Source organism: Notechis scutatus, chromosome 1 (assembly GCF_049901735.1).
Source record: "Notechis scutatus isolate UNSWTSFEM ecotype Mainland chromosome 1, rNotScu1.2, whole genome shotgun sequence".
In the NCBI taxonomy this organism is placed as follows: domain Eukaryota; kingdom Metazoa; phylum Chordata; class Lepidosauria; order Squamata; family Elapidae; genus Notechis; species Notechis scutatus.
The window spans coordinates 61,424,002-61,451,207 of record NC_142009.1 but is presented as its reverse complement, the minus strand read 5'-3'; the positions used below and the strand labels follow the sequence as shown (position 1 = coordinate 61,451,207).

The 27,206-nt window shown below is 36.4% G+C and overlaps 1 protein-coding gene across 2 annotated transcripts in view; it reads left to right on the top strand.

Moving 5' to 3' along the window:
- Positions 1–20,586, top strand: part of DNAH8 (dynein axonemal heavy chain 8) — a 127,608-nt gene extending 107,022 nt beyond the window's left edge. For both annotated transcript variants that reach the window (XM_087952510.1, XM_087952516.1), the window contains 16 exons: positions 220–472; positions 575–765; positions 1,345–1,466; positions 1,776–1,894; positions 2,077–2,279; positions 3,207–3,280; positions 3,734–3,886; positions 6,251–6,406; positions 7,106–7,222; positions 8,893–8,994; positions 9,621–9,781; positions 14,890–15,046; positions 18,033–18,185; positions 18,283–18,472; positions 19,456–19,577; positions 20,273–20,586. In XM_087952510.1, coding sequence (XP_087808636.1) covers positions 220–472; positions 575–765; positions 1,345–1,466; positions 1,776–1,894; positions 2,077–2,279; positions 3,207–3,280; positions 3,734–3,886; positions 6,251–6,406; positions 7,106–7,222; positions 8,893–8,994; positions 9,621–9,781; positions 14,890–15,046; positions 18,033–18,185; positions 18,283–18,472; positions 19,456–19,577; positions 20,273–20,560 — 2,561 coding nt within the window. In that variant the 3' untranslated portion in view covers positions 20,561–20,586. The remainder of the gene's footprint in view (positions 1–219; positions 473–574; positions 766–1,344; positions 1,467–1,775; positions 1,895–2,076; positions 2,280–3,206; positions 3,281–3,733; positions 3,887–6,250; positions 6,407–7,105; positions 7,223–8,892; positions 8,995–9,620; positions 9,782–14,889; positions 15,047–18,032; positions 18,186–18,282; positions 18,473–19,455; positions 19,578–20,272) is intronic.
- The last annotated feature ends 6,620 nt before the right edge of the window (positions 20,587–27,206 follow it).

Below are 27,206 nucleotides of genomic sequence, written 5' to 3'. Positions count from 1 at the left end.
CATTGAGCCAGTTTGGTATTGAGTTTAAGATACTTTATTATTCATTTCATTCATTGTTACTTTGAATTACATAGTTGCCCATTTCAAATGCATGACTCCGGACATTTTATTGAAGGCTTTTCTATTAGTCTTTTTCATGCTACCCTTCCCTCTGGAAGTGAAAAATCTATTCAAAATATTCTAAAACTTTATTTGAACATTTACTGTGCTCCTCTTTAGGGTCTTTGGTGGATGATGAATCACTGATAGGTGTTTTGAGAACCACTAAACAAACAGCTACAGAGGTATCTGAAAAACTGGAAGTTTCAGGAGAAACTGAGAAAAAAATTAACACTGCACAAGAGGAATATCGTCCTGCTGCTACACGAGGGAGCATTCTTTATTTTCTGATCACTGAAATGAGCATGGTTAATATAATGTATCAGACTTCCCTAGCCCAGTTTTTAAAACTGTTTGATCAGTCCATGGCTAGGTAAGAACATAATGTTATTGTACACAGTGGTGTTTTTTTCTGCTTTCTTTCCAGTATTTGTTGTAACTTAATCCGTTTGCTTGCTTTGTTTTGGCACCTTAGATCTGACAAGACTCCAATTCCACAGAAAAGGATCACAAATATTATTGAGTACTTGACATATGAAACTTTCACATATTCTGTTAGAGGCCTGTATGAAAACCACAAATTTCTTTTTACCTTGCTTTTGACATTAAAAATTGATCTTCAGAGGGGGCAGGTCAAACCAAAGGAATTCCAGGCTCTCATTAAAGGTAATCAAATAGAATTCTATCTTAATTTTATTTTATATATTTTGCATTTTAAATCTTCATCACAATCTGATATGAAGATTAAACAGAGCAGGCAACACCTAAAGAATCATCAGAGTTTTGTAGTAGTCATAGCCAAAAAAGTTATTCATAAAAGAATATCTGTTCATCATAGAAAAATGCAAACTATATAATATGTCACCATAGATACAAAGAGTGTGAACTTAGTTTGTTTCATTCATTCATTCATATTCAGTAACCAGGTTATAATGCTATAAAACAAGAAAATTACTCTGGGCAGCCCTGAACATTTTTTATTCAGAAGCCCATCTCATCAAGCCCAATGGTGTGAATGTTCTTTGGATCTTTATTCTCTGTCTCAAATAGAGATAAGCTGGAAAAACAACTATGCATGGAATGTGATACTTGGGATAAAAATTGCTGGGTTTTTGTTATTGTTCAGATCTGTAACAAGCATAACATGCATGTTTTTCACAATAATATGAAATATTAAGGCTTGATATAGTTCTTTGTCAATCCTCAGGGTCATTTTTCAATAACTATTCATGTTTTTTCATCCAGGCGGTGCTGCTCTGGATCTAAAAGCTTGTCCTCCCAAACCATTCCGGTGGATTCTAGATATGACATGGCTCAATCTGGTAGAACTGAGCAAACTGCCCCAGTTTTCAGAAATTATGAATCAGGTATGTTTACAGCCTTAGTTATTTTTACTTCTTTTAGCATTAGCAAAGAATCCTATTGCCTTTTATAAGCACTTGTGACATGGCCATTCATGCCAGGGCATACATTTTGTTCTGCATTTTAATTGCAAATATTTTTTTCCCCATGCCTTAAGGTATGTGGATGCAGAAATCATAATAAATGCTATCGTCTTTTGAAATGCCATGTGAAGTGACCTTTCCTGAATCCAAAGACCTTCCATAAAGTACAGACTTCTTGTCCATTCTTTAAAGGAAAAATAAGCTTAAATGTTACCTCTGGTTCTTCATTAGATATCCCGTAATGAGAAAGGATGGAAAAATTGGTTTGATAAAGATGCTCCAGAGGAAGAAACGATTCCCGATGGATATAGTGATTCACTAGATACCTGTCGCAAATTATTGCTTATCAGGTAAAAACCACAAGTAATGTTGGTATTACTTTTTTTATATGCTCTTAGTTCTTTTCAGGAAGTACCCAGATGCGCATTTTCTAAAATGTTGTGTTTAAAGCATTAAAATAATTATGACTATGATAATTATGAATTAAAATAATACTGATATAACACTAATTTAGGAATATCTTTTTTTGTAGGTCTTGGTGCCCAGACCGCACACTTTCTCAGGCCAGAAAGTATATTGCAGACTCCTTGAGTGAGAAGTATACAGAACCTGTCATCTTAAATCTAGAGAAAACATGGGAAGAAAGTGATAAAAGGACACCTCTCATTTGCTTCTTGTCTATGGGATCTGACCCAACGAACCAAATTGATGCATTGGCTAGAAAACTTAAACTGGGTATAAATTTATGTTGCATTTTATAACAAGGGTATTAGAAAATTGCTACACTAAATCTGCCTTTGCAGTAATTGTTTAGTGAATCTCCTAGGAATCCTACTTTTTGTAATAGTTTCTTCCACTAAATAAAAGCCCAGCTCCTTAATACGGTGCCTACAAACACTCAAGTCTCTGTGGGCAGCTACCTCAATACCTGCAGGCTCTGTATTATACTTTATTTCATTTCCATTCGTTTTCATACTTTTCATTAAATAAACAATGCAACAGAAAGCTATCATGCTTTAAAGGTAACATGGGCCTAGCACGAGCAAACATAAAAAGAGCAAAATAATAACTCTACAACTGAGCTAAATAAAAGATATCAGGTGTTCTTGGGTAGCAAGTACCGTATTTTCCCATGTGTAAGATGATACTTTTTCTTTAAAATATTTATCTAAAAATGGAGGTGCATCTTATAGACTGGGGGAGGCTGAGAGGAGAACCGTGGTTGTGAGACTGCCAATATCTTATCTCTGCAAACCAGCCTCATGAGTGAAACTTCCAATTGCAGAGACAAGCTAACAGGTTTTCTCCAATCATGAGCCTTATATGTAACTGATGTCAGCTGATGCTGTTGAGAGCGTGTAGCCAGTGCCCACATGGGACAGGGAGCGGTTATGTCAGAGCATTCTGAGCCCATAAAAATGTCAGAAAACAAAAAGTAAATATCTGTACCAGTAAGCGAATGTCGTACCCTACAAAATAAATGTCTTCTATTTAATGTTTAAAATATTGATTTCTGAATTTTGGATAAGAAATTCTATACATGCGGCATCTTATAGACAGAAAAATATGGTACATCAAATCTATAATTGAAAATTGGTTTGCAATTGCAAAAGCAGGAATATTTTCATTTATTAGCATTTTATTGTGTTATTTTTTTTGTAGAAAACAGAGCTATATCCATGGGTCAGGGACAAGAAGTCCATGCACGCAAACTAATTCAGGTGTCAATGGTCCAGGTAACAAGCAATGTCTTTTTAGCTGGGTTTTAACTTTTTTCCAACAAAAAAGTTTCGTATTTGAAAAAGGCTACAGTCTTTTACTTATTGATTTGAGAATAACTCTCCTTCAACTAAATAGCTCAATAATTATGTCCAGGTTTCAAAAAATAAGATTTATTGCCTTGGTAATTATCCCAAAAAATTACCATTTCCCCAATTGACAATAGTTATTTGCTTGTAATTTTTATAATGACCACAAGATGGCAGTGCTACTTTATTTACAATTTGAAACTATTCCTTTCAATCTGTATGCAAATCCATACTTGTTTTTGATAGTATTAACAAACAAATATTGGAGAACAAAGCATGTATGATATATGAAAAATAAATTTCCATTAGAAAAATCTTCATATAGTGTTATTAATCAATAGCAATATTCTCAAATGGTTTAATCAACTGTTTTGTGAACAGGGTGGCTGGGTATTACTTCAGAATTGTCATCTAGGTCTAGAATTTATGGAAGAACTTTTGGAGACAATGCTGACTGCTGATATTCCCGATGAGACCTTCCGAGTTTGGATAACCACTGAACCACATGATAGATTTCCAATAACTTTGCTGCAGGTTAGCTAAAACTAAGGAAAATGGGAGTGTTTATTGATAAAATAAAATCAACTAAAAATGCTACCTTCTTTGGGCTGAAAAAGCTAAACATGTAAGTCATTTGAGATAGTTTGCATTTAGACTGGTTCAAAAAGCAAATTGTTTTCCATTCCTTTATGGGGGCTGTTATCTGCCAAGCAGATGTGTGATACATTCAAAAGCAATCTAAACTCTATAGCTCTGAAGTGTCTGGTGCTCTTGAGTTACTCACTCATTGCAGATCATTGCTATTTTCAATTAGCAACAGAGTAGTTTGTATATTCATGATAAGAGATATTAGACAATTAAAGAGATGAAAGTGAACATAGGCAACATGGATTAAAGAATTCCAATCGGAATCAAAGCTGGGTGTCTAGCAGAAATTGCTACTCAATGGTTACTGATTCCTCATTGTTCCTGTGGCCATCCATGTTCTTATCAATGCTGGGGGGAGATGGGTGATATCCACTGTTAGGAATGATAGTCACCTAACAGTTGGGTTGGAAATATATAAACCAGGATAGTAATTTAATACTGTATCTTTAAGAGAATGCTGTAAGTGTGATTGGCAGTGGTTCCTCCAAGAGCCATCAGATGGAGCCAGAAACCTGGTTTCTTTCTTCTTGCATTTCCTGTTTTGCCCTATTTGCCTGATTGTAGTTCTACTTGGATTGCTGTGAGTTTTTGCAACTGTTAGCAAACTCCATTGACTGAGCTTTGTTTATGATACTTGACTTCGTTTTTGGATTATCCCTGGACTGATACTTACTGATTTAACCGTGTATGATTTGGACTGTTTATTGGACTTTGTTTACCCGTTTACTGGAAGTAAAACCTACATTTTACTATTCAGTGTATCTGTATGCTGGTTGTTTATTATTCAACATCACTCTCACTACGTTTCCCTGAGCGCACTCATTCTCCTAACGGGGAATACCTCAACACTGGTTATGGGCCCAGGCCATACTAGGCTCAGATAACTGAGAGTTAGTGTGAATACACAGTACCATTTACAGACAGCTGTTTAACAAGTTTTGTGGTGAAGGGAGACTTCCATGATCCAATGTTTCCTCTCAGTCTATGAGTCAGATCTATATACTCTTTTTGAAAACAAAAGTGGCAGAGGCTAAACCCAACTTTCTAATTGCAAGATCAAAGTTTAATGAAGGGAAAACACACTGAATATACTGAGACTTTATTAATACTCCTCATATCCTAGCAGTCTTCTTGTAATTAAAAATCAAAGCCAAGACTGAAGACTCATCAACACTAGATAGGCCAGAGCTGAAAACCAAGTCCACATGAAGGCTACAATTACTTTTATTAATAATTGATATAATAAAAAGAATATCACAAGACAACCCCTGATTGTCCTCCCCTTCCTTATATTTCTGTAAATTAGTGAGGTATCTATCTTCACTACCTCCCAATGTCACATTATTGTGTTGTTATCAACTTAAAAATATTTCAGCCTCTTTTGCCTAAATAATGGTCCCTGCTTATTTCTGTCAAGGTCATCTTCCTTACTCTGAAATTATATGGATTGATATGGAGTAGTGGGATTCAAACTTTTTTACTACAGGTTATGTAGGCGTGGCTTGGTGGTTGTGGCAGGGGAAGGATACTGTAAAATCTCCAGTCAGAGGTGGTATTTGTTAGTTCTCTGAACTACTCAAATTTTCCGCTACCAGTTCTCTAGAACTGGTCAGAACCTGTTGAATACCATATCTGGATTGGGAGGAAACAGTTGAACAATGGGAAAATGTAAAGATTGGATAAGGCAATCCGCACTAATAGAAAGAAATAAGCAAGAAAAGGAAAGTTTCTAAATGTTTTGTGATTGGCTATTTTTAGGATTTAAATTGACATGCTGAGATGAGGTGGATTACCTTAATGATATTTAACTGCCTTGTAAGACAATGCAGGACATATATGAAGTCCATGTGCTTTTATTTTTGATCACATTTCCTTCATTCAAGTGCTCAATAAGCACAGTCATAGTAGCATTTGCAGTAAACTGCAAAAACAGCAAATATTACTTGAGATGCATACAATGATGCCATCATGCAAATGCCACCATTACGTACTATGCCCCAATATCTGAGGCAGGTATATAAGTCACAACATCTGTGTGATGCCTATCATGAACATATCCTCATTTGCTCTTTCTGTGCCCTCGCAGTTGCTATGGTAAACATTCTAACCAGTACATTTTGTTGTATTTGTGGACTTGATGAAACAGCATCATTTTCTAAATGATGTGCCCTGACCTTTAATTTTCAAAACAGGGTGGCATGCCTCCTTTGGAATCAGAAATAATAAACACTTTTTTTCATGTTATGCCAGACTTCAATAAAATTCACCAATGAACCTCCACAAGGTGTACGAGCTGGTTTGAAGAGAACGTTTTCTGGGATAAACCAAGACTTGCTTGATATCAGCAATATGCCTATGTGGAAACCTCTCTTGTACACAGTGGCCTTCTTGCACTCCACTGTTCAGGTATTACAGACAGAAACCCCATTTTTTATATAAAAGAATCTTTCCTCTGGGAACCACAATAAATCATTCTGGTATTTTATTGAGGCCTACAAGCTTTGTATGTCTCATGCCAAATGAAGGCCATTTACTGTAGATTCATTCCTTAACTTCAAATGTTCTTCTATTCGGATTAAAAAGCCTGGTGACAGTTTAAATAATTTATTACTTCTAGCTGTACTGATAGACCTGTTATTTCCCTGTTCCTTATTTATATTTTGACCAAGAATAACAAATAATATTGTAATATTAAAACTATTATTTCTTGTATCTCTTGAAGAAGAAATATAAATAGAATTAGGGAAAATATACCATGTTCACTTGTCATAGTACTCTGAAATTTGGATTATTTCCAGTTGTATATACATATATTATGCTGCATAAGCTATTCACAGAAAGAAAATGTCCATCTTTCTATTAAATAGTTTGCTATATTAATGTCAGTAATGGAATTTGCATTTTAAAAAAGATTGTGTTGGTCATGAAAAAAATCAAAATCTGTATAAAAGCTATATACTGAGAAAGATTAATAATGATATTGCTCTAATATGGATATTGGAAGTTGCTAAACAAAATATTTATCATTATTAATGAAAAAGCAATATATGTATACATTCATAAATCTAAATAAATTACTACTTGTTATATATTTTCTATAATAAGGAAAGGCGAAAGTTTGGTCCTTTGGGCTGGAATATTCCCTATGAATTCAATTCTGCAGACTTCACAGCCAGTGTTCAATTTATACAGAATCATTTGGATGAATGTGACATTAAGAAAGTAAGTATCTGTAGATTTCTACCTAGAAATGCTGCCAAATATTTACGTATCTCAAATGGGATGAAAATTTCACAGGTTTCTAAGGCTCACTGGAGATGCAGCTTTGTTAGTGATGTAGATGAAAATTCAGGCTGAAGTGTCATTCTGGGTTTACCCCTTTGCTCCTCAACCCCGTGTTTCAAACAACTGCTTTATTTGACAAGAATTGTCAAAAAAATTTGTAGAAAACATATATATCCTGGCAGTATAAGGAACTGGGATCAGGGAGGAGTGTTTGGTTCGAGTTTAATTAAGAGTTGGCAGAATGATCTCGTTCTCACCGGAACTGGCTTAGCTAATTGCATAGCAAATTCAATGCAATGCAAGTCAAAAGTCACTCTTGCATCTCTATCAGTACTGTTCTTCTGCTACCTTATATTGTATTATAAAAATACCTTAATTTAAAAATTTCATAAGCAGAACCATAGTCCTTCAGTGTGTGCAAAATTCTTACATGTGAAAATCACTTGTGTATTTATTTTCAGGATTTGTCTCCATTTTTACAAAATGAATTTGAACTATGCGTGCATGCTTTTTAAAATATAGCGTATATAAGTGCTTAATTATGAGGAAAAATGTGCTTTGAATTGCAGGACTATTGCCCAGCCAACACTGCACAGCTAAATTAGACAGGGGGATTAAGTTTCAGAAGTATTTTTATGCCCGTCAGAATCAAAATGCACATTTTGGGCAATAGGGGGGAAGTCATTAAAAGAATGCAGAAACACAGATGAAGGAAAGAGGAGATGTATTTCTGATCACGTTGTGTAAGAAAATGAAACGTTCCTTGGCTGCGTATAGTAATATATATTCAACTGCATGCATTTCTTTCTTCTGAAGTCGAGTCTTTTCTCAGAAGACTCGATCAATCTAGAGTGTGTAAGAGGTATTCTATCCTCCCCCACTGCCCTGCCAAGAGCCAAGAGATTGCAAGGAGCTGGTAATCTTGTACAGAGTGGTTTTAGCCTCCCGATGGTACTGTAATCTGCACAATATTGCTGTTATTGGGATTCACATACACTTACCTGAACAACTAGAGTTAACTTAAGGGCTCAGTGTGAAAATAATGCCCATTTGTTTACCTTTGCTGGCAGCGCTATACAGACAACATTTTGGCTTCATAAGGCTCATACGTGCTTTTAGTTTTCCTGGATTGTATAACTTACGAAAGAAGAAGAATATGCCTTGCCCAAGAGTGAAAACTGAAGCCAAAGCAGCAATATACGATGCAGTATTCCACTATCTTTTGTATGCATATCTGCACCTATTACAAGATGGATCATACGTTAAACAATTGCTTAAACAACAAGGAAAAACCATATATATTTTAGACAGCTATTCAGCATTTCCCATAATACATTTAAAATACATGCAGTTAATACTGTAATATGTAACAGGATTATCAAAACAAATTGGCAAATGATATTTTGTTAACCATTTTCAGCTATGGATTGATGCAAATTTGGGTGATATATGAAGCAGAAAAGAACATTTGGTGAAAATCCAAGTCTCACACTTTGATAAGCTTCAAGATCCCTGCATATAAACAGAATGCAAACTGATGCGAGGGAGATCTTTGCAACAATAGACTATGACTAAAAACTTGATTTTTGATACATATTTTTACCTAGGGGATCTCTTGGAGCACAGTCCGATATATGATTGGAGAAGTACAGTATGGAGGCAGAGTCACTGATGATTATGATAAGCGTCTTCTTAACTGCTTTGCAAGGGTAAGAAAATAAGATGAAACAGTTTTTAATCAAACAAAACTAAAGAATGCTTTTTAAAATATACTCTCAAAACATTAAGGCAGTCACTGTAAGAAATACAGTTTCTGGAAACAGGGTTTTGCTGGACATCTGACAAAACTCCTGCTGTCTCAGAGACCTGTGCTGACCTTAGTTTCCTCCAGGCCCTGTTCTCTTCCTCCTTTCGCTGCTAGTGCTGATTTATTTGCTCTCTATGCAATTGGCAAATTTTTTGAACTACCCTTTCTCCTTGAAGGAAGTTTATGCCCATGCCAAACGAGTGGACAATGGAAACAAGAAGAAAGTGGATCCTTTAGATTACCTTTCTCTAAATGTTTCCTAAAACTTGGAACAATGGCTAGAAAAATTAAAGCTTATTACTTTTGGATGCTGCGTTTCCCTTAAGATCCATACATTAGGACTGTGTAGCTGGATTGAAGATTATGTCTCTTTCATAGGCTTTTGGTTTAAGAAAGACATTCCCAAATCATGAATGAATCCATTAATAGTCTTGATGTATACCTATAGTTTGGCTTTAATGAGTAGCCAATTTCTTTTTTTCTATTTGAATCACATAACTGTTAACTTTTTGCCATTGATTTGTTTAGGTCTGGTTCAGTGAGAAGATGTTTGAAAACACTTTCTGTTTTTATATTGGATATAAAATTCCAGTTTGCAAAACTCTTGAGCAATATCAAGACTACATTTCAACTCTTCCTGCCATGGATAGTCCTGAAGTCTTTGGTCTCCACCCTAATGCAGACATAACGTAAGTAGATCTAACAAGTTGATATTCAGGTTTTTAAAAAGATTTTTTTTTAATAACAAAGGACATTTTACTGGGAATTTTAGAGTCTGAATAAATGCAACATTTAAGGAAGCTTTCCTTGACTTCCTAAAGATTAAAGATTCAAGCTGATGCACATATATCTGGACTGAGCTCTGTTGAAATCATTAGGACTTACTTTTGAAGTCAAATGCACAAGACTGTGCTGTAAAGTGTAGCTATTGAAAAGTATAATCAATGTGATTGTGCTATAAACATAAAGCATTTCTCATATGTTTAGGCATAAAATTCAACAGTACTTTTGTCCCACTTTATTATATTAAGTGATCTGGTTGACACTTCTACAAGCAGAACATAGATTAAACAAAATGGAAGAAAAGTAATAATTTTGAATTTTTCAGGAAGTGCTTTTAGTTTAAAAATAAAATTTCAGCCTCAGCAGTTTCAAATAGAAATAAAATGTATGTGAACATCTTTTACCCTTACCAGGTTATTTCTTATATTTAGCTTCAAAAATTGTATAGCTTATTGTAGGATATAACCAGTCTATGAAATTTGTCTCCTTATAAATTCATTTAATTATGTAATGAATTATATAATTTGCATAATGTTCATTCTTAATACATTGCTCAAAAAAATAAAGGGAACACAAAAATAAGACATCCTAGATCTGAATGAATGAAATATTCTTATTAAATACTTTGTTCATTACATAGTTGAAGGTGCTGACAACAAAATCACACAAAAATTATCAATGGAAATTAAATTTAGCAACCCATGGAGGTCTGGATTTGGAGTTATACTCAAAATTAAAGTGGAAAAAAACACTACAGGCTTATCCAACTTTGATGTAATGTCCTTAAAACAAGTCAAAATGAGGCTCAGTAGTGTGTGTGGCCTCCACGTGCCTGTATGACATCCCTACAATGCCTGGGCATGCTCCTGATGAGGTGGCAGATGGTCTCCTGAGGGATCTCCTCCCACACCTGGACTAAAGCATCCCCCAACTCCTGGACAGTCTGTGGTGCAATGTGGCGTTGGTGGATGGAGCGAGACATGATGTCCCAGATGTGCACAATTGGATTCAGGTCTGGGGAACGGGTGGGCCAATCCATAGCATCAATGCCTTCGTCTTGCAGGAACTGCTGACACACTCCAGCCACATGAGGTCTAGCATTGTCGTGCATTAGGAGAAACCCAGGGCCAACTGCACCAGCATATGGTCTCACAAGGGGTCTGAGGATCTCATCTTGGTACCTAATGGCAGTCAGGCTACCTCTGGCGAGCACATGGAGGGCTGTGCAGCCCCCTAAAGAAATGCCACCCCACACCATTACTGACCCACTGCCAAACCGGTCATGCTGGAGGATGTTGCAGGCAGCAGAACGTTCTCCACGGCGTCTCCAGACCTGTCACATCTGTCACATGTGCTCAGTGTGAACCTGCTTTCATCTGTGAAGAGCACAGGGCGCCAGTGGCGAATTTGCCAATCTTGGTGTTCTCTGGCAAATGCCAAACGTCCTGCACGTGTTGGGCTGTAAGCACAACCCCCACCTGTGGACGTCGGGCCCTCATACCACCCTCATGGAGTCTGTTTCTGACTATTTGAGCAGCCACATGCACATTTGTGGCCTGCTGGAGGTCATTTTGCAGGGCTCTGGCCGTGCTCCTCCTGTCCCTCCTTGCACAAAGGCAGAGGTAGCAGTCCTGATACTGGGTTGTTGCCTTCCTACGGCCTCCTTCACGTCTCCTGATGTACTGGCCTGTCTCCTGGTAGTGCCTCCATGCTCTGGACACTACGCTGACAGACACAGCAAACCTTCTTGCCACAACTCGCATTGATGTGCCATCCTGGATGAGCTGCACTACCTGAGCCACTTGTGTGGGTTGTAGACTCCATCTCATGCTACCACTAGAGTGAAAGCACCGCCAGCATTCAAAAGTGACCAAACCATCAGCCAGAAAGCATAGGAACCGAGAAGTGGTCTGTGGTCACCACCTGCAGAACCACTCCTTTATTGGGGATGTCTTGCTAACTGCCTATGCTTCCCACCTGTTGTCTATTCCATTTGTACAACAGCATGTGAAATTGATTGTCAGTCAGTGTTGCTACCTAAGTGGACAGTTTGATTTCACAGAAGTGTGATTGACTTGGAGTTACATTGTGTTGTTTAAGCGTTCCCTTTATTTTTTTGAGCAGTGTATTTAGGGATTGTTAAAAATAAACTAAAATGCCTCAGTTGTATTACCATCAAAGTTCAAACACATTGTTTATATTTAGTCCCTCTTTTTTACTGTGCTCCATGTCTTTTCATTTTCAGCATTTGTAGATCATTCACATTTTCAGTCATTAGAATAATATCAAGCTCTTGATGTTTCTTTCTTCAGTTTTAAAATCATGTTCATCTTAAAGTCTTGCACTTATATTTTCTTAATATATATTCTGCAGTACAGGTTGAATAAATACGGAGAGAGCATAGAGCTTTGACTCACTACTTTGCCATCATACTGTGACTTTCTGATCTGCGTATCAGTTTTGAATAAGGGCAATGAGATGTTCTGGGATTCCCATTTTTTTCTGAGCACTTTCCACAGCTTGATATGATCGACACAATGAGAGGCCTTCTTATAGTCAATGAAACACATACTGACTGACTTCTTTTTGGCATTTGGCTTTCTCAGTTATCCAGGATGTGTCAGAAATAATTCTGTGGTCTTTTCTAAAATCAACTTGAATATCTGGCATCTCCCAGAAAGAAGAGAAAAGGCATAAAGAAACTGTGACACAACAGTTGCACCATCACTGTAGTATGGCCTGAGGGTGTGTTTTAAACAAAAGGAAAGACTTGGCAACTATCCTTCAAGGCTCCTGCCTTGAGAAGAGGTTGAACCAGAAAACCTCTGAAGTCCCTTCCAGCCCTATGATTCTATGTTCCATGCTGCTCCAAAGGCAGCATATCCCAGGGAATAGGAACTACTACCAGGAAAGCCTGGCATTTCATCCCAAGCCATAGCTCTCTCAAGGTAGGCAGTTTCTCAATAGATAACTGGACTGGATATCAAAGCATGCTTAGAAAAACAATCCCTGATACACTCCATAAGGTTTTATGGGTAATACCCAGCACTTTGAACTCGGTACAGAAACTTATTGTCAGATATTGTGCAGCAGCCTAAGCAATAGGTGGAATTCTACAATAGTGTATTTCTCCAGTTAGTAGCATTGCCACCATTTTCTGTATTAGTTGCAGTTTCCGAGATACCTCCAGACATAACCTCATATAAAGTGCAATAGTTCAAAGGTGTGGTAATCAAGACATGAGCATTTTGGTTCAGGTTGGATTGCAATTGACAGTCAATGATAAGGTCCCATGATTTTATTTATTCACTTAAAACTTTTATATATCTACCCATATTGAACAAAACTCCGGGTGGCTTACAACTAAAAAGACAATATTTACCTATAATAAAAACATTAAAACCAAAACACCTGGAACTACAGCTAAACTTTCCCATTCAGTGAACAAATTCTCACCTTATCCTGGCATTTGGGAGAAAAGCCAGTTCTTAAGGTTTTTTTAGGCTAAAGGGGTAGGGACCTGTGAAACCTCAGAGGAAATGGTATTCCATAGAGAAGGGGCTGCCAGGGAAATGGCACATTTCTTAAGTCCTGTAAGATGACAGCCTTTAAGAGAAGGCCTTAGGAACATGCCCATCCTTTCGAATGTGGTAGGACAGGCAGATGTCCTTGGGGAAAGGCAGTCCCAGAAGTGACTTGGTCCCGTGTCATGCAAGGCTTTCAAGCAACTTGAATTTTGCCCAGAAGGAAATTGGAAGCCCGTGTAGCTTTGCACACAGCCACAAGGACCCATTCTACTTTCTCAGAATCAATTGCTTTAAACTCCTCCCAGATAACAGGGCACAGATGTGCCTCAATCACTTATTAGGAATCTGCCCAACTGGAATCCAACTCCAAGTGAAATTGAGCAACTTTGTGTAGCAGATGCTAGGAATCTCTTGTGTTGCTTCATCTCTCAGAACTGCTTAATTGATCTGGAACGATTGGCTGAAAGGAAACCAGAATTTATTTATTTGTTACCTTTTTTGATCAAGTTTTAAGATCACCACTTGCTGAATAATTTTGGATGGATTGCACAATGCATTTTTTAAAAGATAATCTGTTTCTTCAAGCATTCTCTATAGCTAATTGCTCATTAGTTTCTCAACAACCTCATTTGGAATGCTAGGAAACACTTGATGCAGCAGCTTTTTCAAAGTTTGCTGTATGAGTTGAGGATACCATCCACTATGCAAAGTTAAAGAACAATATACTGAAGAATTTAAGTGACATTTCTAGTTTGAGAAGCTAGCATCTAACTGTCTGGGGAATCTACAAAAGCTTTAGATGTTTCTCCATGGGTCCTTCCCTTGCTTCAAATTTTCTGCTTTAGAATTTAAAACCTTGAAAACCCATTTGGAGCAGTAATATCTCCCTGTCCTTTACAACTTAAAATATTTTCAAAGCAATGCTGAATTTATATGCAGAGCACATGTTTAATAACTGTAGATCTTGTAGACAATCTGGTCATGAATAACAAATTGTTCTGAAAAACTCCAAAGCACTTCAGAGCCTCAGAAACTCGAACCTGAAACTTAGCTTAACTAAAAGTTTCCAGGTTCCTCCTTTTCAGGAAAGAGGATGAGGAGATGGTAAGGGAAAAGATGCAAGACAGAAGCCTTTTGAGATAGGTCAACAAACTGCTTAATATTATACCTGAATACAGCTGTGGGTTTTTCTAAAACTAATAATTGAAACTGAGTTTCATATTATGAGCTGTTGCCTATTTTAACATCTCAGAAATATATTATACAAAAGCCATTTTTTTGGTTACAACCAATTGTCATGGCCAGTCATGGTTTGATATCTTCAGTTTAATAAATTTGTTGTCTTTTCCCCCCGATGCCAGAAATAGTAGGAATCAATTGAATTATCTGTGGCTTTTTATTGTGGGTTATGTATAGCAATTCTATTTGACAATTTACAGTTCTTAGAAGTTCCGACTTTATTATGTATCATTTAATATTCCTTTCAGATACCAGAGTAACACAGCAGCTGATGTCTTGAACACTATAACCAATATTCAACCAAAAGAGAGTGGAGGTGGAGTAGGAGAAACTCGAGAAGCTATTGTGTATAGATTAGCTGAAGATATGCTTGAGAAACTGCCCCCTGATTATGTACCCCATGAGGTAATTGTTCTAAAGTACACATAAGCATGAAAATAATAATCCATAGTGGTAAACCCCATGTGTTGTTTAAGAGTGCCCCGAAGGAAATACTCTCCACAACCACTTCTTTGTTTGTTGATTTCACACTTCTGCTATTGGGCAATTCTTTTTCCAGTCATGGCCAATAACTGAGGACCGCAGAAATATCATGGTTGTGTTGTGCTATCGCTGGAGGGAATAGACAACATTTGGGGGAGGGTGTGAGTTTTATGGCATAGTTTAATATATTTCACAATTGCTTTTACAAAAGCAAAAAAAATTCCTTGTATCTTCTTTGTGGTCAAGTATTAGAAGTGGGGATGGATTCTGGATATCATCCAAATAGCCCTGTTGGACTACTTGGAGCAGCTATTTCAATTTTGCTAAAGGATCATATAAATCATACAGCAATTATTGAAACAATGTTTTGTTGGCAAATGCCTTTGCAAAATGTGAAATGTTGCATTCCAACAAAAGAACCTCATCCCAATCTATTATTTTTATGTATTTATTTATTGATCCAATTTATGTGTCCACCCTTCTTAGCAAATGACTTTGAGCAGCAAACAAAATTAAAATACCATAATTATAAAGCATGAAATTGGAGCTATAATGGCTTGAGCTGTTTTGCACTCCCATAATTTAAGGAAGACTATAATTAACTCCCCTCAGACAATATATTTATTCTTGACTCATCTTGGACCATATATTTATTCTTCTGAGGGATTTCCATAGGATAGACATTACTTACCCCAGCAAATGCTATTCAGTATGAATCCAAAAAGTTGGTACAGTATGATTTGGCTTAGCCAGGTATAAATAAAAGATGCCAAGCCTTTTCTTTTTGTTTGATTGAAAGAAAAGTATCTACTAATATTTTAAGCAGTAGTTGAAATTTGAACTCTTTGAACAAGCTCAATCTGAGCCAGAAATTATTCAGGCTCATTTCTGAGTTCTGCAACATTATCATTGGAACATTACCTTGTTTTTAAGTATGCTATCAGCATTACTTGATTGAAAGCCTGAGATTAAATATGCATTTCCAAAGCTCTCAGTATCTTAATTCCAAGGGGCTTGTCCTATTAAAAAGTTTATCGCTAGTGATTCTCCACTACTCATTGTCTAAAAAAGAACTAAAATCACTAAGGCTGCACTAAATATTAATGAAAAAGAGGCAAAAGTAGCAGCTTTGAGGGCAAATAATTTCAACACCTATCCCTGCTTCTTCTGTTTCTCATTCACTGGTGTCTTTTCAAAGCTGCTTCTTTTCTTAATATGTGTTTTTGAAAATACTTTTTAATTTTAAAAAAAGGATGTCTTCCTGAGGTGATCCTGTCTCCCACCACCACTAAAAAGATGTCATTATATGATAATATCAGCAAATAAAATTAAAATAAAGAGAATTTTACTTCTGGATATATGAATGGATGAAATATGAAATGCTTTGTCCTGCTTTATAACCTTCTGCTTCCAATAGACTCGGATAGGATTTTTATTTTGTAGAGAATAGTTTTCTGAAATGCAACCATCTTGCTTTAGCCGGACTCTTAGAAGAAATCCTCGGGTGCTTCATAAGAATGAAATGAGTCCCTTCATGATGTTAAAATATGAATTTTGCTGTATATGTATCTAATGATTCTAGCTTAAGGAAAAATTATTAGCTAATAATTTACCAATGAGAATATTTCCCTTGATTCCATATTTCACATGAAAGGTCATGTGCATCCTTAGATTGTAATAACTGCAAACAGCTGGGTATATTAATGAATAATTTTCATATTTATAGTCAGGATGCTGCAAACATTGGCACATCTGTGCTGCCATTTAAAACTCTGATGAGGAGTTCAAGAGCAATGAGAAAAGATGCTATAAAGATTCACCCAGAAGAGATATGAAAGAATAAGACAAATATTAAAGTTGTAATTTCTCCTCTTGCTTAAAGAAAAAAACATAAAAGCTTTATTAAATGTAGGATATATTTACTGTTGTTGGTTACTGTACTTATTTCTCAAAATTTAATAGTTATTTGCATTTTCTGTAACAATGGCTTACAAATCTTAAATAAATGTAAGAATATAATAATTGCATTGCTTTCCACTAACTGGATAGTCATTTCCATTGTATATCTGAGCTTAGATTATTATAATGTCTTGTGATTTAAGGCATATTCCAATGAGAGCTGCTCACAGATATTCTCCATTAGAATTCATGGTGGCTGCATAGAATTTCTTTATGAAATTGATCCACTATAATTATTTGAACGCATACAGGAATACTAAAGTTTTAAAGATACACTTGGTTTTGCAATAGCATTATAGTGCTTCTTTCTTTTTTCTAAAAAAAAGAAGAAGAAGAAGAAGAAGCATGATCAGAGGTCCTTGGTACTCTCTGAACTTGGTTTGTGGTTTTTTTTTGCAGATGTTTCATTACCCAAACTAGTAATAACATCAAAGCACTTCATTTCAACCCTTAGCTACAAATATTCTCCTCTATCAGTAAAGCATGGTCAATTTCTAGGTTGAACTTTTAAATTTATTTTTTATAATCTATTGTCTTTATTCTCACATATTCACATGATTTCCTGTACATATTTTCACAATAGCCCACCAAACCAGTATCTAAAGTTCATTTAAGCCAGCCTGTTGTAAGGGTGAAGTTGCACTTCAAACTGGTGTACCATGAAAGAGCAAAATAAATTCATTATCAATGTATCAAGATTATTCTCAATGGGCTTTTACTATGATTTGGGAAATTCTACCTCCCGCACCAAATGGGAACTAAATAGTATACTTGGTTGGGAAGAGGAGAAGGAAATTGCTTGTTTACAGTGCTGATGCACATGAACATACGGGCAGATCCTATAGTACTGTAAATAGGAATACTGTTGCCTAAATATTATTTATTTAGCATAAAGCTGTCCTAAATGCTTTGTTGAGTGATTTGTTTTCTTTTAATGATTTTTATTTAGGTAAAAGCTCGTTTAGTTAAAATGGGCCACCTTAATTCCATGAACATTTTTCTTCGCCAAGAAATTGACCGAATGCAAAAAGTTATCAAAATCGTCCGAAACAGCCTCATTGACCTTAAACTAGCCATAGAAGGAACTATTATTATGAGCGAGGTAACCAAGTACAGTATTATGTATAATCATTCATTCTGAGATAAAGACATTTTCTCTTCAAATACGCCATGACACGTTTTAACTTTCACTTCTCCAGAACCTAAGGGACGCTCTTGATAACATGTATGATGCTCGAATTCCTCAGCTCTGGAAGCGTGTATCATGGGATTCTTCTACCCTGGGTTTCTGGTTTACTGAACTTTTAGAAAGAAATTCCCAGTTCCGTGTTTGGATCTTCGAAGGAAGACCACATGTGTTTTGGATGACTGGATTTTTTAATCCGCAGGGTAAATATCATTTATTATAAATAAAATAAACAATATGTTCTGTTATAAGAGTGAAGTCATACTAGTCTATTAGAAACATAACTTTTCCATTTCATTTGATTTATTCTATCACATTCATAGAGAAGTGGAGGCAGAAATCCAATATATATACTTTTAAAATTTCTGTTGGATTCATGTGAAAGTTATGTTTCTCCTTATCTGATTATTTAAACAAACCAGTGAATATAGCATCATTTAAGCCATACATATTAAATATATACATACATTTCTTTCTAAAACTGTTGACATGTACAAGCTTGTTTCATATAGGTGAAAGTCAATATGCAGGCACTGTTATCAAGGATCCCCCCCCCCATTTTTATATAGAATTTTATTACAATTTGAAATAACTAAATGACAATTTATTGTATCAAATGAACAAAATTCTGCATTTCATAAAGTGATTTAAAAATTCATTGTCCTTTTAAGGATTGCTTTTGAAATTCTTATCCTGGTCTTGATTAGATCTACCCCTTATTGGCACTTTTCTTTTATTCACAAAAGACATTAACAGGGTTTAAAAAAACAAAACAAGGGGAAGATAAATAATTGCAAGAGAATACAACCAAGCTATTTGGTATCATCAATAGTTCGATGACTCTTGTGATGAATTGATGCACTGTATAGTTCTTCTAAAAGTTTATTGCTGTATTTCTTTCTTTGTCCAAGTTCAACACTCAGTTTAAAAGCATTATGCTTCTCCAAATGTAAAACACAATCCAGGGCTTTAGTCTATATCCAGACCAGACCAGCAGCCTATAAATTTATAATTGTATTTTTCTTATTTTGTTAATTTACCCACATTTTGTATTACATAATTTTGCTGAGTATTTTAGTGGTTCTTTTTTATGTGAATGTTTTAGCCATAAAACACTACAGTATAAAAATGTATACAAGAAAAAGGTTGTATTAAACGTGTCTTATTCTTTGGCTTGTTTTTACAGGCTTTCTAACAGCTATGAGACAAGAAGTTACAAGAGCACATAAAGGCTGGGCTTTGGATACAGTGACCATCCATAATGAAGTGCTGAAACAGATCAAAGAAGAGATAACAGCAGCCCCTCCTGTAAGTGTACCATGGATACATCCTTCTTTTCCCATTAATTTCCAAACTAATTCTATGTTATGATCATTCTAACCTGATTTTTTTTTATAAAAAAAAAAGATTTGGTTTCTATTTACTTTACATTTTTTAACAATGAAATGGGCAATAAAAGAAAGAAACCATGTGTGATTTTCATTATGTAGCCCTGACTTGCTCCTTTCCTACCTTCCATTACCAAAGTAGCAAAGATGGAGGTGGGAGATAGAGGAGGATGACATCACTGTAACAAAAACTTCTCTAGGTTGATTTGCTTCTGTCATCTGAGGGCGAGGAGGAGCTTTGCAGGAAATGTAGGATTCTACAAGGCATTTTTCTTATTGCATTCTTAAGGAATTAGAGAATATACTGGTTGAGACTGTGCCTAGATAGAAAGGCAGATAGAGCATAAAACAGAAAACTCCTTTTCTAGATCTCACAGCCCAAAAAGTATTTCAATTCTTTTCAGTAAACACAAATATATGTTACTTTGTTCATTATCGTTCAGAAACATTAAAGCTTGTTTCACTTTCTCAAATTTTGCTAGTTTTTTTTTCTTTTTTACATTTTGCTAATTATACTATAGTTTATACTACACAGGTTAAATCAGTCAAGTTATGTTATAATATTAAAAGTTGATAATTTTCTAACCATAATAATTATACATTCTTTTTATATAGGAAGGGGTTTATATCTATGGATTATACTTGGATGGAGCTGGATGGGACAGACGTAATAATAAGCTTACTGAATCTACAGCAAAGATTCTTTTCACTTTACTTCCTGTTGTACATATATTTGCAATTAACACAACAGGCCCAAGAGATCCTAAACTTTATGTTTGTCCCATTTATAAGAAGCCAAGAAGAACAGATTTGACCTATATCACTGCAATCTATCTAAGAACAACTGTATCTCCTGATCATTGGATACTGAGAGGAGTAGCTCTTCTGTGTGACATTAAATAAATTCTAGTCCTTGGAGTACAACAGAAACATGCCATATGAGGTTACAAAAATTATTTTTTCCTTAAAATTAGATATTCTGTTTCCTCTTTCTAGCAATTCTTGTATTGTTAAGTTTTGTTTCCTATTATATTAAATCTTATTGTCAAAATGTAAAATCAGTTTAAGTTTTGGTCTTTTTCTCTTTTCCATAAGTACTTTATAACTAAACATATTATAGTGTTTGAATTATATGGGACAAGTTTTTGGAATTTCTGTAGGAACTAGGCTTTTTAAAATTAAGCATCAATTTTAAAATTAATTGTTAAAAGTAAGTATTTTCTTAGAACCCAAGTTGGTTGGTGAATCAACTGCCTGTCAGAAGCTATAGAACAGCATATACCATTTTTGAAAGTTTTGAAAGAAATTTTGAAAGAAATGTGTGTGGACATCAGTGATGGTATTCTACCAGTTTGGCTCAGTTTGGGCAAACTGGTAGTAAAAAATGCTACTGTTCGGCTGAACCGGTATTTCTTTCTTTTTTTCCTCCTGACAATCAGCTGTGCTGGGATTCCCCCTCACCGTCTTACTGCTTCACCCAGGAGGCTTCCCTGAGGCCCAGGAGGCAAAAAAACAGGGGGGGGGGGGTGCTGCAAAAGAAGAAGAAGAAGAGGAAGAAGAAGAAGCCATGTCCGCCCAGTCACATGGCCACTTCCATCTAGCCATACCCACAGAACCGATAGTAAAACAATTTGCATCCCACCCCTGGTGGACATTTCTTTAAAAAGGCATTGCAAGTAATAGCTCAGGCACAACATTTTAAAGCAAGTTTAACTGGATTGAAATCTAAGAAAGCCAATTGAGGGAAAGGCATTTCTTTGCGTGAGATGTAACCTACAGCCATTATAAGTGTAATGACAAAGGCTGCTATTGGAACAAATTTTGCTACAGAGAATATTTAAATTTTTAGACTAACATGTCTTTACAGGTGGAAAAACAGCACTTCCAAACTTATCTCTGAGGGCAAAACTTTCACAATGACCAGTAGAAGGTACTAACATTGGACAATGACACTAAACTTTCTCAGATAGTGGGTGGTCAGCTCATAGTTGCGTATAGACATCCATGAAACCTGAAGTAGATTCTTATAAGGGAGCAAGAAGAAACAAAATTACAATTATGGTAAACCTGAAATAAGCACAGATGTCTATGTGGCCCTACACTAGGTACCAAGACAGGTCCTAAGAAGAACATAAACATCAGTGGAGGAACCTTCACATACTTTCTTCTAATGTGACGTATGCCATCATTTGCTGACCAAACCCCTCTGGATAGGAGGACCTTTGTGCCAAATAATTAATGGGTAAAAGTTTGACATCAAGGCACAAGAACAAAATAATAACAGAGCATTTCAATTTGTCAGGATATTTTGTGGCAGATTTCAAAGTGGCTGATATTTGGGGTGGAGGGGTTAAAAAAGGGCCCTGAATGAGAGATTCCTGCATCCACATACCTACAGAAGTTTCAGGCAAACTCAGAAGGTCCCAACAAACAGTATGGGATTTATAACACAATTACAATTGTTAATTTATAAAACACAGGTAATCTGACTTACATTTAACATGTATCTGCACAACCTGTTTTCTCCTCCCTTTCCTCCTACCCCATTTAATTTCAATTTAAAACCTATAATCAATTTGCCACTCTGTTATGTATCTGGTGAAGTAAAATACAGTTCCTGAAATACAACAAGCTAACATGTCTCCTCTTCTATACTGCAAACCCAGTAAGTCAATCATATACCAATTTTGCCTGCTATAAGAAGTATCTGATGAACTACTTTGCACATATTGTATGTCATGATTTGCTTGAACATAGTTTATTTGTTAAATTACTATTGGGATGTACTATACATTATACCATGAACCATGGTTAATTTATAACATACAATGGTCACGTTTTCACAGTGCATTAAGTCAGATCCAAACAAATCCCATGACGGTGAGTCATAATATATGAACCCACACATAAATATTCTTAATACCTCTCATGCTAAGGCGTTTCCTGTCTCTAATATGGTGTTACCAGATACAAGGATCAGAGTTAACATAAAGAATGCAAATTACTTTCCATTTCATTGGCTGTTAGGTTTTTCTTCTAAGAAGTTTTTTTTATTTCAACAATTTATGACAAAATGCTTTTTCTTTGAGATTATCTATACTTGATCCATTTTGACAGAATGCTTCAAATTAAGCTGTGCAGAAAGATAACTCAGCTCTGATGTTCAAAATCAAATTACTTAGCTGGTAATTTTTCACTCATTCCTGTTTAAATCTCAGAAAGCTACTTTTGTACCTATTCCATTAGTTATTTCCAGCTATGAAAATGTTGAGCCTAAATGTAATGATCTGCTTTAAGGGGCTGATTAGGGTTACGTTCATTTTATTTTATCAAAATTTCCATCAGACATAGGGCATGATTACCAAGATAGTGATGAAATAGTTCACTGCCTTAACCATAATAAATTATTTCCAGTTTCTTACCAAACTGCTTGGTATGGTACAATGCTTTTGCAATACCTGTCTTAAACAATCTTTCTATCAATTAATCATAGGCATAGTGTGGGTGGTTTATTGCTAGAGTAAATCAAAAGTATTGACATATCACAAATTTGCAAGTGGGGACTTATTTCCCTTGCTGATTATTCATTAAAAAACATTTCTCATTTCAAACTAAAGGATTCCATTAGAAAAGAAAAAGTTGGGTTCAGTGAAGCTGATTCACTCAGTCCTTCTCTAACTACTCTTTTAAACCATAGTTCTTCCTAGAAATTAAAATAATTCTAAAAAGAAATTGAACTTAGTCAATGATATATTCATAAATTCAATAGCCCACAAGCTGGTACCCTGTGAATATACTGGAATTTAGGTTACTCAATTTCCACCTAGTAGGTGAATGGTGATATCAGCTGATGGTCATGGGAATTGAACATCCAGCATATGTGAAGGATCTTGGTGAAAAAAAGGGGGTTCAAAATGGCATTTTACCCCATATCCTTGGAAATCTGATCTGGGATGCATGCCTTGCTTATCCCCATTTTTTTTTCTTTAAAGTTTGGGGAAACAGAATTAGTTAAAGAAAAAAGTCTTTGGAATTCACTTTTTTAGTTACATATGACATACCATAGGGGAAGATGGAGGAAGATGGAGATTGACTTTTAAATTTCTGATATAGGTCCTTTGTTACTCTACAATACTGCAATAGGAATCGGGTAGACGGCCTGCAAGGGATCTCAGAGGTCAGCCAGTCCAACCCCCTGCTCCAGCAGGATATCTTTACAGAATCAAAGAATAGCAGGGTTAGAAGGGTGTGTGTGTGTGTCTGTGTCTGTGTGTGTGCATGCCTGTCAAAATTCCAAAAACAGGTCAAGTAGCACTGCCACCCTCGCCGCTCGCCTTCTCCCCTGCTCACCTTTTGCCTTTTGCCACCACGGCTGCTGCTACCAAAGCCGCCCAAGGAAACTCCCCACTGCCAGGAAGTTCCGGGACACGCCACCGCCATTTGCCTTCTCGGCAAGAGCTTTTCCATCAGCGAGAGAAGCTCTGCAGCCCCTCTCACCAATGAAAACAACTGGAGCTATGCCACCGCCACCACCGCCACACAACCCCAGGTATGAAGAGCCCCAGATCGGGACTTGATACACAGGGCATTGCTGGAGCTGAGGGGAGAAGGAAGGTTGGGCAAGATAAAGCCAAACCGCTGCCCAGGCAAGAGCTGCCATTGGGGATGGGTGAAGCTTCAGGGCGAACCTGCCTGGAAGTCGTTTGTAAATCTTCCCAAAAGAGGAAGGGGAGGAAGTTCCACAGCTGTCCAGGATGATTTTATAATAAGAGAAGACCTGGGTACATTTTTATTAGACAGCCTTTCCTAACGACTGATTTTTGCTTGTATCACTGTTGGTCTCAATGAGCAACTCATCTGCCTTTTGGTGCTATGCAGTTAATCATGCATTGCTTAAATAGTTTGTTAAGTCCCCATCTTTTCTGAGGGCAAGATAATTATGTTTATGAAATACTAATATCACCCTCCTGAGTAATTCCCTTTGGAGCCCTTTCCATTTTGACAACTTAGGAAAGAAGTATTGTCTTTTGGGTTTACCTGAATTGAATGCAGGTGTAGGCATCAGGGGAGGGTTAGTTTGAAAAGAGCAGTAAAAGAGAAGCACATTTCTGTACATAACAGAAAGGAAAGGAAAACATTGAGAGGTGTTGAGGAGCTGAGGGGTGTGAGTATGAGTCAAGGAATTCCAGACCAGAAAGATTGGTTTTTGTATTCCAGTTAAATTAAAAATGGTTCTTTGTGAATGATCTGTGAAAATGTTGGTATATTGCAATAAGGCCAAAGAAAAAAATATATAAAGCAGAAAGATTTAATTAAAGGAGAAGAGAAAGAATGGTAAGACATCCACTAACTGACTGCTTTGAAAATACCTTCCAAATGTGTCTTCAGTTGTAGGATTGGAAATATTTGCTTGACTGTATGCTTTAATGTTCAAAAAGAATAATCTGTATCAGTATAAGCAGAGATGTATTCTTCAAGCTTTAATGCATTTTGCAAAAATCATTGTAGTAAACTGAATACCATTGTAGAACAATTTAAATATTTAATGGAGAGTAAAGTAAGATTTTACACAGGCAAGAAAAAAATGTATAGAATAGGTGGCTCAACTGGAAGTAACTGAGATGGAAACTTATCAAACAGATCCAACCTAGAAATAAGAAGAAATTTCCTGACAATGAGAGCAATTCATCAGAGAAATGGGACGCCTTCAGAAATTGTGGCTTACCATTTTAAGAAGAAATTTGTCCATAATAATATAGGGTCTCATGCTTCAGCAGGGGTTGGACTAGAAAACCACCAAGATCTCTTTCAACTCTGTTATTATTTATAAATCTCTCCACTCAGTCTTTCCAAGAGAATGGTGATAATATTTGGAAATGTCCATCAGCTCTTCTGATAGCAAAATCTCATCTTATTGGCTAGTGTCAAGGGGATGATGACTTTGAAAAAGCTTTCTCTCTCACCATAACATGAAAAACGAAGCGAGGACTGGCTGGGAGGGGAGGGGTGAGGAGTCTACATAAATGACCTCTGTGATCATATTAAGAGCAACTGCGTTCTTTTCGCTGATGATGTAAAGCTATTCAACACCACCAACAATACTGCTACCCTTCAAAAAGACCTTGACTATGTATCAGAATGGTCAAAAAAATGGCAACTTCAAATCTCAACAAATAAATGCTCTGTCCTACATATTGGCAAAAAAAATCAGAAAATAAAATACAAGCTGAATAGTCAAGACCTTGTTGATGATCCAAACTCTGTCAAGGACCTTGGAGTACTCATCTCTAATGATTAAGTGGTAGAGCCTACAACATAGCCTACATAGCCAAAAAGGCATTAAGAGTTGTTAACCTAATCCTGCGTAGCTTTTTCTCTGGTAATATCACACTACTAACTAGAGCATACAAAACATTTGCTAGACCAATACTCGAATACAGTTCATCAGTCTGGAACCCGCATCACGTATCTGATATTAATACAGTTGAGAAAGTCCAGAAATATTTCACAAGAAGAGTTCTCCACTCCTCTACTCGTTGCAGAATACCTTATGCCACCAGACTTGAAATTCTAGACCTAGAAAACCTAGAACTACGCCACCTTCAGTCCAATCTAAGTATAATACATAAAATTATATATTGCAATGTCCTACCTGTCAATGAATACTTCAGCTTCAACCATAACAATACAAGAGCACACAATAGATACAAACTCAAGGTAAACCGGACCAAACTTGATTGCAGGAAATACGACTTTAGCAACAGAGTGGTCAATGTCTGGAATACTCTACCTGACTCTGTGGTTTCTTCCCCGAACCCCAAAAACTTTAATCTTAAAATGTCAACTATTGACCTCACCCCTTTCCTGACAGGTCTGTAGAGGGCATGCATAAGCACACCAATGTGCCTACCATTCCTATCCTATTGTTTCTTTCTTTTTTCTTATATGTATCCATTTAATGTATTCATAACCATGCTTATACATACCTGTTATCTTATAATAGCTTGATAAAATAAAATAAATAAATAAATATATAAAATAAAGAAGCCAGATGAGGCTCTCCTCCATGTGAGTGACATTGAATTGGCTATGCCCACCCAATCACATTATCACCAAGCCGTGCCCAACCGGTCACATGACCACCAAGCCACACCCACCCAGCCACATGACCACCAAGCCACACCCACAAATTAGGCCACACCCACAGAACCAGTTGTTAAGTAATTTGAATCCCACCCCTGGAGAGGGGGGAAGAGAGAGAAAGAGAGGGAGAGGGGGGAGAGAGAGAGAAAGAAAAAGAGAGGGGAGAGAGAGAAAGAGGGAGAAAGAGAGGGAGAAAGAGGGAAAGAGAGAGAGAGGGAAAGAGAGAGGGGGAAAGAGAAAGAAAGAGAGAAGGCAGAGACAAGAAAGAAAAGAAAGAGAAAAAGGAAAGAAAGAAAAAGAGAGAGAAAAGAAGTGAAAGGAAGAAATGGGGGATGGAAGGAAGGGACAGAAAGAAAAAGAAAGAGAGGGAGAAAGGAGAAAGTGAATGAGATATATGAATGGATAG